The sequence below is a fragment of the Muscardinus avellanarius genome, assembly GCF_963383645.1.
Source record: "Muscardinus avellanarius genome assembly, chromosome: 8".
Taxonomy (NCBI): domain Eukaryota; kingdom Metazoa; phylum Chordata; class Mammalia; order Rodentia; family Gliridae; genus Muscardinus; species Muscardinus avellanarius.
Genome location: NC_137794.1, coordinates 24,647,628 through 24,667,371, shown reverse-complemented (window position 1 = coordinate 24,667,371; position 19,744 = coordinate 24,647,628). Strand labels below are relative to the sequence as shown.

The window sequence follows — 19,744 nt, the reverse complement described above, 5'->3', positions numbered from 1 at the left end:
AATGTATCTTTGGAGGAAGATCTGTAATGTACCAGTATTGGGAATGGCCTAGGAAGATTTGAGAAAGCTATGATTATTAATATATTCCAAAAATTGGGTGAATATATTCCAAAAACCTGTGAAAGGACTTGGTTTCTGCCTAGAAGCAGGCAATCATTCCAATGTAAATTAACCTAGCTAAAGGTAATTAGCAAGTCTATAGGAGAGGGGAACTAGGACTTCCTCGTCCTGATTCTAAAGACAGGTTTACATAATAAGTGAATAATCTAGCTCCGGATGGGAGGGAAGGGTCGACCTTCATGAAAGGAGACACCTTGCCACACCTTGCTGGGGGAGAAACTTTACAGGGACATTTACTACATCAGAATTACGTAAGCAAGATGGAGGGCATGGGTATAAAAGTCCAGTCCACGTGTTGTATCTTTGGTGGGGCGTTCATTTGAACCCCCCCCCATGCCATCCTGGCATGGGGCTGTAACTATCTTCTGTATTTCTATCTTTTTAATAAACTTCTTTAAATCTTCAGCAAGAGTCTGGGCTAATGTGTATTTACCCTTAGCTCAGGACAAGAACCCATGTTTTTTCTGTTTTGGGGTTTTTTTTTGTGTGTGTTTTGAGGGAAATTGTGTCCGGAACCCTAACAGGAGTCCTCGGGGACAGTTTCCCCAAAACCATATCATCTCAAACATGTAATGCCAATTTTTTTTGAAGAAGAAGATATTTTGAGAGAACATTTTACCTTCTTGAGGGAAAGAAAGGTAAAAAATGACAAATTAAAATTTTAATATATTAAAAAAGCCTACTCTCTCCTATACAAACTTTAATTTCCTATATTTAATGAATATGTATCTAGGCAATTCACTGTTAGGGTAATTTCTTCTGTTTTTCCATGGGCCTGATTTTATGTGAGAAAATTAAATCGTGCCATTTTAAGTCTTAAATTGCCAGTAAGTCAAAAAGTGCCATTTTAAGTCTTGTAATCACCGATTTCCCTCTTTGCTCCTCTCAGGATTTGGTTTCTAAAGAATCGGGTGATTGAGGATGAGAACATGGCAGCATTAGTCATGGTGGGAACATGAGACACAGTGAGTCATTACAGAGTGATTACCTTCCCATCGGTTTTGAGGAGAGTACATGAAACAGATTTGCAGGATTTACCAAGAAACACTAGGCAAATTCACCTAGTGATGGCTGCTGGAGATTTCCGAGAGGGAGGGTTTGCATAAGCAACTCAGTGGAGGGATTTTGAGGACCCTGAAGCTGGCAAATGTAACTCAGTATGTTCTATCCTTGGGGAGACAAGTGCTTCAAATGGTACCAGGTCTTAAGATTGTGATTAAAATGTGGACTTGTGTCATAAGGAATACTTTGAAAAATCCAATCATAGTTGGAACACTGGCTCTGCCTCTTACAAGTAGCATTTTCATAGTAATGAATCTTATTACACAGCCTTATTTTCGTCTACAGGCCAGTAGGAGTGATGTCACACTACTGACATTTTTCTAGGCATACTTCATTCTGTCACTTAATACATATTTATGAATATCACCTATTGTGCTAGATGCTAGGCTACCGACAGTGAAAAAAAAGATTGAATTATGGCCTTCTGGTAGCTGAAAGTTGAATGGAGGACATAGGTTTTAATTGTACAATAGTTATAATAAGTAGAAATTTATAGCTACATAAAGAAAATATGGTGCTGCTATAAGAGTAATGGCAGACTTTAATAAAATGAATGACAAATAAGAAAATCCTCCAAATTTACATATTCATATTTAAATGGAAAATCCTCACATTATTTATTGCCATGATCTTGTTTTTCTCTTTTTCTTTCTTTCTTTTTTTTTTTTTTTTGTGGTACTGGGGTTACTGGAAGCCCTTCTACCTCCGGGCTACACTCCCAGACCTATTTTTATACTTTTTTAATTTGGAAACAGGGTCTCTTAAACCAGCGTGGCTGGCTTCAAACCTGCGCGATCCTCCTGTCTCCACCTCCCAAGCCCGGGGATTACAAGTGTGCGCCGCCACGCCCGGCATGATCTTGTTTTTCTAATCTCTCTTTTCCATTTTCCCAAATTCAGAGGATTTCTAATTTCATTTTCAATTTTATACCTGAATCCCCTTTCTTCAATGAGGTCTTTCCTTTCCAAACACAAGAAACTCATTTTCTTCTGTGATATCTGATACCAAAGGCACAGGGCCCTATTCTAAGATGAGCATCTGATGATCATTTTCTATGCAGTCTCCATTTATCCTTCATCTGTGAGAGCATTCTGACTTTATTTTGGGAAACTATCCCTTCCCATGTTGCTGGAGATGTCAATCAAAGTCCCTACTGTTTCCCAGACAGGAGCTAAATTATTCCACATCCTTCCAAGAAAGTTTTCTTTTGTTTGTTAACCATGTTTCCTGCAACAAAATACTTCTATTTTGTAAAACATGTTTAAGAAGAAAGGCAAGTGTTAAAAAATATGCCATTGGAAAATACAAGAGCCAGGTGTGTTGGCACACAATTGTAATCGCAGTACTTGCGAGGCTGAGACAGGAGGATCTGGGTTCTTGGCTAGACTCAGCTACTTAGTGAAGCTCTTGGCAACTTAGTGAGACCCTGTTTCAAAATAAAGTATAAAAAAATAGGCATTAGGTGTGTCTTGGAGGTAGAATGCCCCTGGGATCAATCCCCAGTACCAAAAAAAAAAAAAAATACAATAACTGATTAGAGGTTTTGTGATTGTATTCTGATTGAAGGAATAATGGTTTATTCTGAATTGTATAAATTGTATTTTGAGGAATTGGGTTGTTGGGACATGCTAAATACCATGTTAAAAAAGTTATGGTGATTACCAATATTATATAAACAAAAGCATTTTAAGTATTTTACATAGGTTCATGAAAGCTATTCTAAATAAATAAAGCTCAAGAACCCTGAAATAAACATGGAAGCAAATGGAATATTTGGCTGCTGAAATATGGGGCCCCTTCTACTTAAAAACATTAATTGCAAATCTATCTTCATGCCAGATAATCATTCTAATTTGAAACTGCTACCTTGATACTGCCAGAAATCTCCATAGCCACGATGCCAGGTTTTCTGGCGGAAGTGGTACATGAGTGCTGTCGCCAACAGCTCCCATCTCTGACATGGCTCAGTTTGATTTTTCATGTATAATTCCTTTTAATTCATAGACTCAGAAATGTCTTCCAGCCTTTTCAAGAGGAAAGTGCCACCAATAAGAACACCATCTTCACCGTGAACATCAGAGGGTTTCTAACTCAGCAATATTCCTCGCTGTGGTTTTGGTTTTCACAGATATTAAAGTTTTCCTCTAATTTGCTTCTGTGAATTTTTATTTGTAGCACTCATGCTTTTGATGGTCTTTACTACCCAATTAGAAGTTTTCATGCTTATATATTTTATTGGTCCATTTCAGTGACTATTTTTTTTTTATCTTTACTGACCATAGAACCTCTGTTTACTGTTTCTCTCTTTTTTCTTCTTGTTTTGTGGGGCTGGGGCTGGAACCCAGGGGCATTCAACCTCTGAGCTACACCCTCTGCCCTATTCTTTATTCTTTATTTTGAAACAAGGTCTCACTAAGTTGCGGAGGGCCTCATTAAGTAGCTGAGACTGTCCCTGAACCATGATCCTCTGGTCTCAGCCTCCTGATTGCTGGGATTACAAGTGCACTACCACGCCCGGCCTGTTTCTCTCTCTCTCTCTTTAAAAAAAATTTTTTTTATTGGTGCATTCTAGTCATATATCTTAATGTGATAAAAGACTTGTGGAGACTACATGCACACATCATACAATTAGCCCTTACCCGATCCCCATCCCATTCCCTCCCCATCCCTCCTACCCATGCTTGGTTTAGTGATTGACTTTGATTTGTTTGTTTAAGTACATCAGGTGCTTTAGAGAGTTTCCCTCTTTCCTCCTCCCATGCCCGACTTGGTTCTCTTTTTTTATGACTTAAATATCCTGTTTCCTGACGAGCATCTTGGTGCATGCTTGTAATCCCAGCTGGAGGATCATGGTTCACAGACAGCCTCAGCTACTTAGCGAAAGCATTCACAACTCAGTGAGACCCTGTTTCAAAAAATAAAATGTACTAAAGAAATAAGGCTGGGGGTGTAGCTCGGAGGCATAATGCCCTGCCCCTGGTTTCTGTTACAGTTTGAGAATATTTTATGGTTTGGGGGAAACTGTCCCCAAGGACTCCGTTAGGGTTCCAGACACAATTTCCCTCAAAACACAAAAACCCAAAAAACCCCCGCGGATTCTTGTCCTGAGCTAAGGATAAAGACACATTAGCCTAGACTCTTTAAAGAAACTTATTAAAAAGATAGAAATACAGAAGACAGTTACAGCCCCATGCCATTCAGAAATGGCACAGGGCTGGGAGGGGGGGTGGTTCGAACGAATTCACCAAAGATACAACATGTGGACCAGACTTTTTTATACACATGACCTCCATCTTGTTCATGTAATTCTGTCGTAGTAAGCATCCCTGTAAGGTACCTCCCTTTACCCTGTAAGGTACCTCCCTTTACCCTGTAAGGTACCTCCCCTTACTTCCCCATCAAGGTGTCTTTCACAAAGGTCAATCCCCTCCTCCCATCCTAGCTAGATTACTATGTAGATGTCTTTAGAAAGAGGAAGTCCTAGCTCCCCTCTCCTATGGACTTGCTAATTACTTTGAGCTAAGTCAATCTAGTCAATCTAAGTTTCAATTAGCTGTTTGCTTCCTGACCTAAACCAAGACCAAGTCTTTCACAGATTTGCCGCTCACCCAATTTTTGAAATATCTTAGTAGAGCTTTCTCAAATCTTCCTAGGCCATTCCCAATACTGGTAAAGGTTCTACCCCAAGTACTGCAAAAAAAAATAAATAAATAAAGAAAGAAAGAAAGAAAGAAAGAAAGAAAGAAAGAAAGAAAGAAAGAAGAAAGAAGAAAGAAATCCTGTTTCCCAAAGAAATCAATTTCTGTGAAAAATTCGGCTTAAAACTCAGTGTCCTAAAATCCTGTGATAATGAAAAATCCTACATGTATGTATTTTATTTAAATAAACAAAGATATATTCTGACTGGTAACAATTCAGGTTAGTTTTGTTATAATGCCCATCAAATAATATAAGCATTACTCACAATAAAGACAAGTGTATGGTAATGCTCCTTTCAGTTCAGATTATTATTGTTCAACATTTTACTTGAAGTTATATATAAACCTCTTCCTCCTAAGAGAATCACCAACATAACTACATAGAAAATTGCTTTCTTGACCTTATTTTATAATACTCTTTTCTTCCAACTTACACTTTTGTAACTCAAGAGAATTGGTCTTTGCCATCTTTTAAATTCTGGTATTAGGGAAAAAGTAAAAAGTTATAAAGTACATTCATATTTCAGATATTTGAAGAAAGTGAAGATGTAAAGCAATCTACATATCTTGGGCGCTTACTAAATCCTGAGAACTCTCCTAGATCCTTTCAGAACACGGAACATGTTAGGCCTGATAGCTCTGGATCTGGTCAAATTTATGTTGAGATCACAATTCCATCACTCTCAAGTTCTGTGGTCTGCAGCAAGAAATTCAAACCCTCTGTAGCTCCTTTTTCAGGAATCACACACACCTTTCATGTATTTATAATGGTTATTATAAATTATATATTTACACTATATAACATATTATGTGTAATAATATAATTGTATAATATATTATGTGATATATATATGTATATATATATATATATATTATAATGGCTATATCGAAGATTTTAAAAGGGATATGAAGCACTTATCACTGGACCACAGAGATAAGAGCCAGTTAAAACTGCAGCCATGATTATCTTTCTTAATCGTCACCATAACCTTAAGAGGTGAAAGCCCATCATCACCATTTCACTGATTAGGAAACTGAAGCTCAAGGAGGGTAAGCTTCTTGAGCTCCTACAAGTAGTGAGAGAGCTAGAATTCCTTCTGAACCCCAACCCAGTTCTCTTTGCATTCTACTATCTTAGATGAATCTCAGAGATTCTAAAAGCATCCTGTTTTAAACTGTTCAGGATTGTGAGTATGCCCTGTTCAGACAGAAAATGAGCAAACAACCTAGTATGATTAGCTGTCCTCTGTAGTGAGCCCATAAATTCTATGGGTACTGATTACCCTACAACTACCTCATGGCACAACAATTATCTTTCTAAGGGCTAGTCATCATATTTTGCCTCTAAATATCTCATGATTGATGACTTACTTCATCTTTGTATCTCTGATACCTACCACAGTGTTTGGTATTCATCAGATGCTCGATCAATGTATATTTAATAATTCAGTGAATGAGATAGCATAAATATATAGGCAAAAAAGGTACCAGCAGTACGGAAGGCTATTATAAATTTTGTCTTCTTTCCTTTTATAAAAGATGTCTCCCCATTGGAAGGAGGGTTCATTTGAATAACCCAGACAGGAGTGCTGCCTCCTCATTCTGAGTCTGTTGTGTGTGTTTGTTTGTTTGTTTGTTTGTTGTTTTTTTTTTTTTACAAATCATTGATAAAAGATCTGTAGGTAGACTTGGAACACTGCTTAGGAGTTTTCACTTTTAAGTTCTGAAGTATGAATCATAGAGTTGGATTTAAGTCTGAATTATAGATAAAAGAAGTCTTACTATCCACGAACTTTTAGAAGTTGATGGAAACTGTTAAAGAATGTTGGAGAATCTCTTGTCTACAAACTTACAGTTTTCCTGAATTACCGTATCCAGCCTCAGTGCAGCTATGTGACATAGCTGTACTATCATTGTCCACGTCCACTTGGATGAAACTGTGCTTTTCTTCTATCTCACTTTGCGTATGAGTTCTTTCTACAGAGTGGACTTTTAAATACTGTTCTTAAGTGATTGTCAAAATTTATACTGAAGGAAAAATGCACATTGGAGAAATTAAGTAATTAAGCCTAATTCTCAAAGCTGGTTTGTGAGAGGGGAATGAATTTTCCTTGGCTGGAGTCCCAAAGCATCCCTAAGATGAAACCTGCAGCCTGTGAATGGTTCCTGACATGACAGTATTTGAATAAATATGTACATAAGCCTTAAAATAAACTAGACAAAGGTCTAAAAAAAACAAATGAGTTGTATGTGTTTTATTTTGTCTCTGTCAATCAAGAGTATACTTGGCTGTATATGCATAATTTAGTGACAGTTTTAATTTAGTAATATAGAAAATATGGATATAATTCCAGGACCAAAATGTTCAAATTTTTTATCTCCAAAAGTGCCCACTGAAGGTAGTACCCAATGGCTCAACAAAATGACCTACTGCTGGGGCAGGGAAACGCAGAAAAGGGCCTATTATGAACATAGAATTTTCTTGAAATATGTTTATATTTAGAAATCATTATCAATTTTACCTTTGGTGTCATAGTTTAGCTGTGTTTTTAGTGTTGATAAATTGTAACATTATGTTACTTGAATATGTTTTCCTAATTCTTCCAGTAAAAATTCAATTCCCCATAATGATGGGCCATGATTGTCCCGCCTGTATCTTCAGTCATGTGTCCCCCACCTCTGACCCATTTTGAGAGGCATGGGCTTAGCTAATGTTGGGACCTGCCAGAAACTTCAGAGAAACTTCCAAAATGTTTTTTAAAAGGCTACAAGAAAGCCTGGCGTGGTGGTGCACGCTTATAATCCCAGCATTTGGAAGGCTGAGACTGGAGGATCGTGGTTCACGGACAGCCTCAGCTAGTGAGGCCCTCCACAACTCAGTGAGACCCTGTTTCAAAATAAGAAAAAAAAAATTGGGCAGGGGTGTTGCTCAGAGATCAAATGCCATCCCAAGACCCGCAAAAAAAAAAAAAAAAAAAAAAAAAAAGCTACACAAAGGCTGGCACAAGGTTTATCTCAATGTTTTTTGGAAGACAAGATTCAAAAAAAGAAAGAAAAAATATTTCTATTCATTATGTTCTTTACATAGAACAGATACTCCTAAATATTATAGTTTTAGAATGAATATTTGTAATTGCATGCCTAGGAATTTCAGGATGAACAATTTAAGTGATTTTTTTTTGTCACTTAAATTGAGACTGAACCCAGAGGCATTCTACCACCAAGCTACACCCCTATCCCTATATTATGCTTTTAATTTAGAAACAGGTCTCACTAGGTTGTGGATGGCTGGATTCACTTAGTTGCTAAGTCTTCCTGCAACATGTGGTCCTCCTGTCTCAGCCTCTCAAGTACTGGGATCACAAGCATGAGCCACTAAGCCCAGCTTGTACTACTACTTCTTACTTAACATTGTATTAGACACCTTAATTCCAATATATTAATGTAGAACTCATCCTAACTACACATCCCTTGATTTACCTGGTTTGTTACTGGCATTAGTAGAAACTCAAACTCAGAAAGCACTCATCTTTTTTTTTTTTTTTTTTGGTGGTACTGGGGTTCCTGGAAGCCCGTCTATCTCCGGACTACACTCCCAGACCTATTTTATTTTTGGAAACAGGGTCTCCTAAGCCAGCACGGCTGGCTTCGAACCTGCGCAATCCTCCTGTCTCTGCCTCCCAAGCACGGGGATTACAAGCATGCGCCACCACGCCCGGCAGCACTCATCTTTTTTATGCTCTTTTACCCTCCTCTTCATGTAAGGATTAAATCCACAGATTCTACCTCTATAGAGTCTCTTCATCACTTTATTTGCTATTGCCTCCAGTAGCTGCCTCTTTTCCCTATTACAATCATCCTCTCTATACAAACAGATTCATCTTTCTAATGTCCAGATCATAGCAAATCATTCTTCACTGGAAAAATCAAACAAACACCCAAGCAACACAAAATACAATAGATAGAAAGGCTTAGCAGCTTCAAGTAGTAAATTAGGTAAAAACTTCTTTCATGGTACTTGAATTCTTTTCTTCTGTAGACCTTTGTTTAAGGGAATTTTGCTTCTTATTTTTTGATTATGTCATACACTGGCAATTTCCACACCTTCTCCTCCTGAATTTTTACTTGCTACTTCTTTCTCTTGAATTATATTTGATGTGGTATGGTTATCTTTGAGGTCTTAACGTGGCTATCTTTGAACAGCCACAGCTACAATTTTTCATTTGCTATACTAGTCTATAACTTAACTTGGAGTGATAGTAATTAACTTTTTGCTAAAGTAGACTAAATTAAAAATAATTTAGCTGGCCCAGCGTGGTGGCGCACGCTTGTAATCCCCACGCTTGGGAGGCGGAGACAGGAGGATCGCTCAGGTTCGAAGCCAGCCGTGCTGGCTTAAGAGACCCTGTTTCCAAATTTAAAAAGTATAAAAATGGGTCTGGGAGTGTAGCCCGGAGGTAGAAGGGTTTCTGGGAACCCCAGTACCACCAACCACCAATAATAATTAATAATAATAATAATAATAATAATAATAATTTACCTATTATGAATTCAACAAAAATTTATTCAATGCTTATTAAATATCACAGTTTCTGCTGAAAACTGTGATTATAAATTCAATAATGCATTTGGTCAGACAACATAGAAATAACATGACAGTATTTTCTATGTACTTTCCATATCAAGAATCAATGTTTTACCATCTTATGACAAGTTCACCTTGGTCCTGGAGCTTAGCTAGATGAGAGAGCTTTTTTCCAGGTATAATAATGCCTAGCCATATGAGTTTAATGAATAGATGAGTTGATGGAAACTGATTATTGTGGATAGGTATGAAGGCGAGATGCCTAAAGGGAAGAGGCTTAATGGAGTCCACTAGACAGTCTGTCAGTGGCAAAATATCTAAGTTGGTCACTGTGTGGTAAAATCTGCTGGGGGAGGTGTGTCAGTGATTTTAACATAAATGTGATTAATTCAGTCTGAATTAAAAAGAGGCCATGTATCAAATACAAACAGATCATATTTAAAAATCACCAGTCTTTATGGGGGAGGGAAAAGACACTCAAAGAAGGAAAGAGACTAACTATGAAGGTATCATTAACAATCTTACTAGTATGCGCATGGAGGGAGTAGGGTAGCAAGATGAGGTTAGAAGGAAATTCCACACCAAGAGATATTGTGTGCGTATATGAATGTATCATTTTGAATCTCACTGTGATATACAATTATGTTCCACCAATAAAATTCTAAAATAAATAATGAAACTGAGCCACTGGGCTTCCACAAAACACACACATGCACACATGTACACACACACACACACACACACACACACACACACACAATTGAGCACTTGTCATTGTAACAGAAACTTTTCTTTCAGAACCTGAAAGCACTTGAAACACATAATTGATGCAAGTGATTTGTCTTAATTTATATCCATTTTATTAAATTTCCATACAATTCCTAAGGCGAATAAATTTCCTCCCTTATGGAACAGTAACTAAAAAGCAAGCAAACAAGCAAGCAAACAAACAAAACACAACAGCAATACTTTTTTCTGAATCCAGTCTCTGAGATACCTGTCACATCCCTTAAATTGCACATGAGGCTAAGGGAGTCACATTAAGCAGTTTGTAAAAAAAAAAAAAAAAAAAAAGTCTCAAAGTTTTTCTCCCAAATTCTGGCAGCAATAACAATCACTCAGTAACTCTAGGAATTAAAGAGTGCAAGAAAATGTCAGAGTTCTTGTGTTGCAACTTTTCTCCATTATTAGCAAATATTTTGTTAATACTATGGTTGTATGTGTGGCGTACTGAGCATAAGATGAGGTATCAACTTAAGGACTCTGCTAACAGTTTTTGTAGAGAATAGATAAAAAAGCAGAGTTTTTCTAAGACTCGAAATGACACAGTATGATTAGATTTCTTTTCAACGCTTGTGATTATATAACTCTGGTTGGTGGCACTGAAGTTTAATTTTACATTGGCTTTACTGCATTTTGCCATTGATGCCTGGTATGTTAATGTACCTCTTTGCCTTTGTACTAACATAACACTTTATTGCTTTTATATATAAATATATATGAAGAAATAATATATATATATACATATATCTTCTATTTTTGGCTGCCTATGAATTAATAGAAAAAGTCCTGAAATATTAAATATCTGCTCCTTAAAACACACTACAGACATTAAAGGTGAAGATTTATGAGTAATTTTTATTTGAATTTATAGTCTTGGAATTTTATGTCAATAACTTTGTATACAATAAAATGTTCTATGCCAGGTTCCTGCAATGGAGCTGCATGGATATTAACAGTTGCTACTTAAATACTGAGGTCAGATTCTTTATCGTTACCTTATATCTTGTAGTCTCAATTATTATTGAGAAAGAAAAACCAATTTTCCTTGCACCCTCTTCAGGGTAAAACTATTGTTCACCATTGTGGTAAATAAAAACAAATCTCACTTTTGTATATTGTATAGTTTATAAATTGTAGAGCTGCAACATTCATCTATATAAATTAAATGATTGAATTAGGAGTTTCCATGTTCCAGAAGGCTTCTGTAATTTTAGAAATACCAGTTAAGAGTATTGAGTTCTATGTATGCATCACAAGGGTACAAATATATTGGAGAAATTTATATTATATCCAATTATGTCAGCGGGCTATGAATCATATCCAATTATCAAGCATAAGTGCATTTTATGTGATGCTTAAACATCATTAATTTTGTGCTTAGCATAAGCTACTTAAATGGTATGATTTTAGTAACTTCCAGCATCAATATTACAGCGTCAATATAAATTCAATGTAAACTGGAAAATGAAAATCTTCATCTTGTTTATATCTGTGAAAAGACATTTACTAAACACAGGAGCACACTGAACCAACACTTGCTATTGGAAAATGAATCTGAATGTACCGCAGAGCACCTAAATAGTAGTAATCAGAACACAAAGCAAGGAAGTCCCAGAGAAAGCTTCGCTAACCAACCTAAGCATGCTACAGGACTCTCCAGGTGGCCACTGAGGTAACACCAAGAAAACTGTTTTGAATATAAAACTCAGGAAACGCACATTTCCTTACCCAACAGACTGAATTGATTACGTTCAATTTCCACCATAAATTGTCCACTTAGCTTAGTATTTATAAAATAAATACCTTACCTCTCCAGCAAAGTTCAGTTCAGTATTCACTTAAAGTAAAAAGAACTTTAAAATTTTTGTCTCCATCTATCTGGTATTGATTATAATAAGAAACATTTATTTACTCAATCATATTAAACTTGGTAGTGCACCTACATAGCTGCAGAGAGTAAAATGCTTATTATACATCAATTTTCAATCAAAATTAAAAACTTCACGTAATTCTTAGAAACTTACCTCAAAGTCAAGGTCTGAATAACGTGATTTTCTTCTCTGTTAGTGCATTTAAGAAGAAGGAGAAACCAATAAAGTTATGTTAGTCATTCAAAGAAAACGAAAACCATCATTTTCAATAAAGATAATCCTGCTTCTTTGTATTATACACTTTTCCTTCACATAAGAAATATGTTCAGGTTTTTTGCTATTTCAAAATATTCCATCTACATTATTACATTTTCATCTTGAATTTTCTTTAAAATTAAAAATTAAATGATATGTACTGCTTTATCTTAACTCTAATTTTCAGTAAAGAGATGTTTTCTATGAAAATTCACACAAATATTTCAATCTTGAAGGAGACTTTAATTCTACTACAGCAAAACCACTTAATGGACACAGAGGATGAACAGCTGTATCAGAAAATAATCTAGTTACCTCCAGACCTCCCGCCAGCTGACACTTGTCTTCATTCTTACCAAACTGGACCTGGCTCTCTGGGAAGCCCAAACTCTTAGTAGGTCTTTATCACACATTTCCCAGATTTTGCTACTACCCCATAGCATGAAAGTTTCTCTAATGACTAGCTCTTAGGAAATATGTATCTATTGTAATTCAGTAAAACAAATAACAAATAATCTGCGCTCCAGCAAAATGCCTCACAGTATTCCTCCACCGCTCCCCATCTGCTCAACTGTCTCTGAATCTAGTTATAGATAAATGTTCACTAATGGGAGAAAGTAATTGGGCAGGAGGCCTAACAAAACCAGAGAACAGGATTAGACAAAGTGAGATGTCATATGATTATATGATTTTCATGATATTAGAATAATAAAGGATTATTAGCTTCTGCTTTAGAAAACCATCAGGTTCTAGAATGGTTACATTGGTTCTTAGAATAGATATGGAAGATGTCTGTTAAATGTTTAAGAAACTCTTCAAATTTTTAGAGAATAAAGAAAATTTCACAGTTTTTCTGTGTGTGTGTGTGTGTGTGTGTGTGTGTGTGTGTGTGTGTGTGTGTGTTACCAGGGGCATTGTACCTTTGAGCTACACCTCAGCCCTTTTTATTTTTTGTATTTATTTATTTATTTATTTGTTTATTTATTTTGGTGGTACTGGGGTTCCTGGAAACCCTTCTACCTCCGGGCTACACGCCCAGACCTATTTTTATATTTTTATTTGGAAACAGGGTCTCTTAAGCCAGTGCGACTGGCTTCAAACCTGCTTAGTTTTTATTTTGAAAAAGGTTCTCACTGAGTTGCTGAAAATCTTGCTAAAGTGTTGAAGCTAACCTCGAACCTGCGGTCTTCCTGTCTCAGCCTACCAAATACTAGGATTATAAGCATGCACCACTATGCTCAGCTTTCAATTTTTTTAAATTTTATTTATATGTGGAACATATTGAAAATGGTATACATTTAGACTGTGCTTGGTGCCCTCTCCCCCTCCCTGGTCCTCCGCCCAACAATGAGTGTCTAGGTTAGCCATGCTACATTCATACTTTTATACATATTCAAATGTAACTCCTCCATTAATCAAACTCAATCTTCTTCCTCTCCTATCCTTCCATTCCAGCTTTGCTGAAGTTTCCCCTCCCATTATCTGAAGTCCCTCTGGTATCCCCAATGCTCCCTAGTTTGGGCATATTAGAGAAAATATATGTTCCTTCTCTTTCTGTGCTTGCCTGATCTCACTTAACATAATATTCTCCAGATCTTTCCATCTTCTTGCTAGGTCTCCATCAACAGATGAATGGATCACAAAATTATGGGCAATATACACAATGGAATTCTATTCAGCTATAAAGAAGAACAAAATCATGCTATTCGCAGGCTTTCAAACTTTTTAAGTCAGCTTTTTTTCAAAATTTTTAAGTCAGTGGAGGGAGTGGGGAGGGACACAGGAAGAATTAATGAATAGTTTAAATGAGTACTATTCAGGTAGTTGGAAAATACATAAATCTTTTGGCAAAGTTCTTTTTCTTTCTCCTTACTTCAATCTCAATACTGAAATATATATATTTTTTTTTTTCAGTACTGGGGATGGAACCCATGGGCATTCTACATCAGAGCTATACCCCATCCCTATTTTTCATTCTTTATTTTGAAACAGGGTCTCACTGAGTTGCAAAAGGCCTCACTAAGAAGTGGCTGAGGCTGTCTGTGAACCGTGATCCTCCTGTCTCAGCCTCCTAAATGCTGGGATTACAAGCGTGCGCCACCATGCCTGGCTAATACTGACAATTTTTATTAAAGTAACAGAGAATCACACCTGTGACGGGGAGACTATTCTCTATCATAAATGTTGAGCATTAGGAGAGACAGAAAAACAATAATTTCCTTTAGTGGAAATTCTGACTACATTTCTACAGCTAGAATTGAAATTGTCATGACAATACCATAACTTTTCTGTGTAAACTACACCTCAAAGCATGTTCCAATAGACAGGTGGAATATATCAAAAGAAAGGTTATGTGCATTTTTTTGTTTGTTTTTTTTTGTTTTTTTTTTTTTTTTGCTCTAAGTGAATAAAATCTCTGAAAAAGATTGGTGAAGCTGCTTCATATTAGAATGCAGCCGGGTGCAATCTGGGAGAGAGCTAAAGAGAGACTGCTTCATTAAACAGAAACTCAGCATGTTGATCCCACTAGCTCCTGTCTCCACCGCAACCCCACCTCACCCTGGTGACATCGGAAAGAAGAAAATGTGTGGGAAGGCGTTTAACCCGGCCCTCCTCTGCCATCTCCTCGCCAGTGTGGTAATCTACAGTGCTGTCCAAGCCCAGGCGCCAGCACTGAACTGCACTCCACTGCGCTACTCCAGACTAAGTGTCAGTGTGGCCCGCGGCTCCCGTGTGTTCTCTTCTTGGCACTGTGACTCAGCAGGACATTTTTTTAAGTATGCGTTAAGAAAAATCTTCCTTAATACAGTGAATTTCAAGCATGAAAACACTTTTAAGCAATTACATAAAACATTAGTGATGAACTTTGCATTCCATTTAAAAATTAGATAGTAAAATCTTATTTTTTTAAAAAGTAAGATTTTTTCATTAGCTAGGGGAATAAGAGGTTCTTCTATGACACACACTGGGGGGCTGTCTGTTGCCAAAGGTAAGACAGCCATATGTTACCCTGTTAGCAACTCAATGCAAAGCCACTTCGCCTGAGAATTGAAAATGCTGAAGCACACAGGTTGCTAAAGGCTCCAGGTTATAGGGGTAAGGAAAGAAGATGGAAACCCAGAGAACACCAGGATTCTGCAGCTTGAGTGCAGACATCACCTATGCCAATGTGAAATATGAAAAGGAAAATGAATATACTCCCACAAATAGCTCTCTTTCTTATTTAATTTTATTAATATTGAATTCTAAGATCAGGGTAGAGCAGAACTGGCAGTTTTGAAAGATTAGACTAAGGGATGAACAAATGTAGCAAACGGATTTTAATCAAAAGAGCTTAGGAGTGCTGGGGGTAGGGTGGATGAGAAATTGAGCAATGTGGAATTAAAAATTCGAGGTGGAAAAAATGTGTCAGATATTTAGAGTCCAAAGGAGAATAAAATTTGTGTAACTTTATTCAAGTGCCCCCCAAACTTGGCTGTGTCAGTGTTTAGTTTATAAAGTGCTCTCACATTTGGACATGCTACCCATCCTGTGAGACGGTCAGGAAAAATAGTTATCATCCTCATTTTATGAATGAACAAAAGAGAGGACCAGGAGAGTTAAAACACTTGTCTACTTTGCCTGGGTAGTAAGTAAATGAGCTGAGATTCAAATGAAGTTTTCTGACTCCAAATCCAGTATTTCTCCATGATCTTCTCAGTAACATTGGATAATATTTTATAGTCAAATGCCTGGGATATTTTGACTATGGTTCCTAGAACTCATAAAGAATGACATCTGATGATACAGAAAATTCTAGGCTAATAGTAGAGGAACAGAGATACTTTCTAAGTATAAATCAAGGACAAAAATATCAACTTTTTATATGTCAATTGTGTTTTGAAGAAGAAAATATGTCAATATGACATTTGTTTCACAGAAAATCTGTGTTGAGTAAATAACTTAAAAATCATTGTAATATGAGATGTTTTGTGAAAAAAAAAGAACAATAACAAACAGCAGACTTTTCCACTTCTAGATGTGATGGTCTCCGTGCAAAATCTAATTTAAGGAAGTATGAGACATTGGGAAATTGGTAGTATAAAGAAGAACCAAGAAGTCCAATTATTTTCATTTGGGGTCTGTTTCTACTCTTTGTATATGTACAGTATATTGGAAAGCCTTTCAAAGCACAGACATTTGCTGAGACCATGACTGCCTTGCATTGTGGTTCAAATATTCTTCTGAGCTCTGTGAAATGCTGTTGTAAGGCCTAAAAGTGGTAAAACGTAATGACTGTATGTTTAAAAAATGAGAACTAAAAAAAGTGAACTAAGAGGGCCAACATAGTTTTCTGCTAAGTTGATAATTGAAAAAAATGCTACATGTAAATTTAAAATAATCTATTTTGATAGCAGTGTTTAATAAGGATATAAATCCCTCAGTCATATGTCTCTAATTTCTAGAATAACATGAGACAATAGTCCTTTTTGTCCTCAAAGATGGTGTTTCTTCAATGCTGTTTCTCTTTCCTAATTTCTCACTTAAAACTTACCTCAACTTGTATTCTATTCTTAGGATTCCATTAAAATGCTTCTGTCAAAGTCTCTAATGAGCTCCATTTGGTCAAATGCCAAGGTCAACTTTCCGTCCTCATTTTATTAGACTCATCTTATTGGTTAATCATTTCCTCATTAACACTCATCATCTCTCAGCTTCACTTTTTCCCTCCTTTCATTTACTGTGGCTCATTTTAAAGCTTCCTCTGTTGGCTCTTTCTCGTGTCCCTGTCTTCTAAGTGTTGGGTTTCTGGGTTCATTTCTTTCCCATATTCTCTCCTGGATAACATAACTCATCCCTATGATTTTATTTTTTCCTGTAACTCATCCCTATGATTTGTTTTTCCAAAATCATGCCTATGATTTTGTTTTTGGTCCTGGGGATTGAACTCAAGGGCATCCTACCTCTGAGGTACAGCCCCCATCACCTTTTACTTTTTATTTTGAAACATGGTCTCACTAAGTTGCTGAAGTTCTTGATAAATTACTAAGGCTGGCCTTGATAAATTACTAAGGCTGACCTGTGATCCTCCTGTTTTAGCTTCCCAAGTACCGGAGTTAAAAGCATGTGCCAGCTGGGCGTGGTGGCGCACGTTTGTAATCCCAGCATTCAGGAGGCTGAGACAGGAGGATCGCGGTTCGCAGACAACCTCAGCTACTTAGTGAGGCCCTCCACAACTCAGTGAGACCCTATTTCAAAATAAAGAATAAAAAAAATAGGACAGAGGTTGTAGCTTGTAGCTTGGAGGTCAAATGCCCCTGGGTTCCATCCCCAGATGCACATACACACACACACACACACAAAAAAAAAAAGCATGTTCCGCCAGATACAGAAATCCTAATGACTTTAAACACCATCTTTTAAGTTCCAAACATCATTCTTCTTTCTCACCTTACCCATCATAGAAAATGTTGAATATCTACTTGGGCAAACCAAAGACTAAGTAGTCACCTTTCATTCTTCCCTGTCCCTCATCCCTCACATTGAATCCAAAAGCATGTGCTGTTTGCTCTACCTCAGAAATCTGTCTCCATCTGTCCACACTTTCTTAGCTACTCTTTTGCCTCCAACATGGTCACCAACATACTCACCTCTCATCAAGATGACTTTAAGTATCCTCCTGTTCTCTGGCTCTCTGTCCCACCCCATCTTCTACAACTACTGGTCCCTAATCCTTTCTCTTCTAATCATCAAGGCAATGGATGGATGGATGGACGGACGGATGGAGGACAGGCTAGCTGGCTGGAGAATTGTGAATGGCAACCTTTTGCTTCACAGCCCTTGTTTACTTCCAGTGTTATAAGTCTCTGCAAAATCAGGTCTCATATTCTTTCTTCAACTTAAGGAGCTATTCCTCAGTTAGACAGGTCTTGGATCCTGTGAGAATATACTGAACTCTTTCCTACCTCAGAAACTTTTAGCCTAAAACATTTCCTTAGTTTCCAGCCATGTCCTTCCCAACTTTCTTACCACATATAGTACCTCAACAGGCTTTCCAGACTGCGATCAAGTCTTCCTTCACATTGCACGGTGATTACCCAGTATTACTCTTTTGTTTGATGGCTAATTCATTTTCTCTCTCTCTCTCTCTCTCTCTCTCTCTCTCTCTCTCTCTCTCTCTCTCTCTCTCTCTCTCATCTCTTCTCCATAGGGGCAGGATCCATGTCTATCTTAATTACTTTTATATCCCCAGAATCACAAGAGGGCATGCCATAACAGTTGACATTCACAAACCTATTGATGAAGGATTGAAGAAGCTACAATATGGCAGCCAAAAAAAATCCAAAAGAATGCAACTGATTGTTTTTGCTTTGTTGCTGTTGCTTTGCTCAGGAATACTCTGGGAGAACTTGAATAAGCAAGTGGACTAAATATAAAAAAAGCCATTATGAATAGATTGACTGACAGCCAAGAGCATCAAGACAATTTGCAGGATGGTACCCTTATCCCTGATAGAAGGGAGGAATTCTTTAGGATGATTTCAAAGTGAGAAAATGCACCACAGCATCAGGCTACTCAGAAGAATCCTTAGAGAACACATGCGTAGAGGCGCTTCTCCATATCTAGCTTTGGTAGATGATGAATAATTTCTCAGAGGGAATACTTCATTGTTTGTGTCACTGCAAATTAAGCTGGACAAGACACTAGAAGAGTCACAGCAGGTAATAAATTTCACTGACTAATGAATGGCAGTGTGACTGTCATTAAAAGTTTCTATTACAGGGCGAGCAGTGAATTCACTCACAAGGAGAAAGCTTTGATACCAAGTCCATTAAAAATAGCTGTGGCAATGAAGTCTGAAATAATTAATTTCGAAAATGAGTTTTATTTCAGCTAATTTTATTTGTATGCCTACATAAAAGACAAAAGTTCCTAATCCAAGAGCAAAAAGAAAGCAGTAAAGAGGAGAAAGCCTTCCTTCTACCAGACCTTCATGAGATAATATTAAAAAAAAAAAAAGCTGTTTCTGCACATGGTCAGTTTTATAGTATTTTTTTGTTAGTGACAGAGTATCCCTGTTTCCAAGTGAGGCCATAACATTTTGTCTACTCTCCTGAATATTGATTTAATACAGCACTCAAGTTTCTTCATAGAAATTCAGGGCACAGAGTAATGATCTAATAATAACACAACCTTATATCTAAAGTGCTCCTTACAATTTTCAAAGGGTTTTCATGTACATTATATAATTTGATTCTCAAAACAGCCATAAAAAGGGACCTGTAAAGTGATATTATCGCCAAAATATTTTACCTTTAAAAGCCATCATGCTGAAAATGCTATAATTCACGGCCAAGGGAGAGGAGAAGTGGTGTATAAAAATTTATCCT

General features: G+C 37.0%; 1 protein-coding gene across 1 annotated transcript in view; it reads right to left on the bottom strand.

The window, feature by feature from the left end:
* The window catches only part of ADGRB3 (adhesion G protein-coupled receptor B3), a gene marked incomplete at both ends in the record, with an annotated part of 810,263 nt that overhangs the window by 9,116 nt on the left and 781,403 nt on the right, over positions 1-19,744 (bottom strand). Inside the window, one exon of the mRNA XM_080699695.1 lies at positions 12,273-12,308. Coding sequence (XP_080555821.1) covers positions 12,273-12,308 — 36 coding nt within the window. The remainder of the gene's footprint in view (positions 1-12,272; positions 12,309-19,744) is intronic.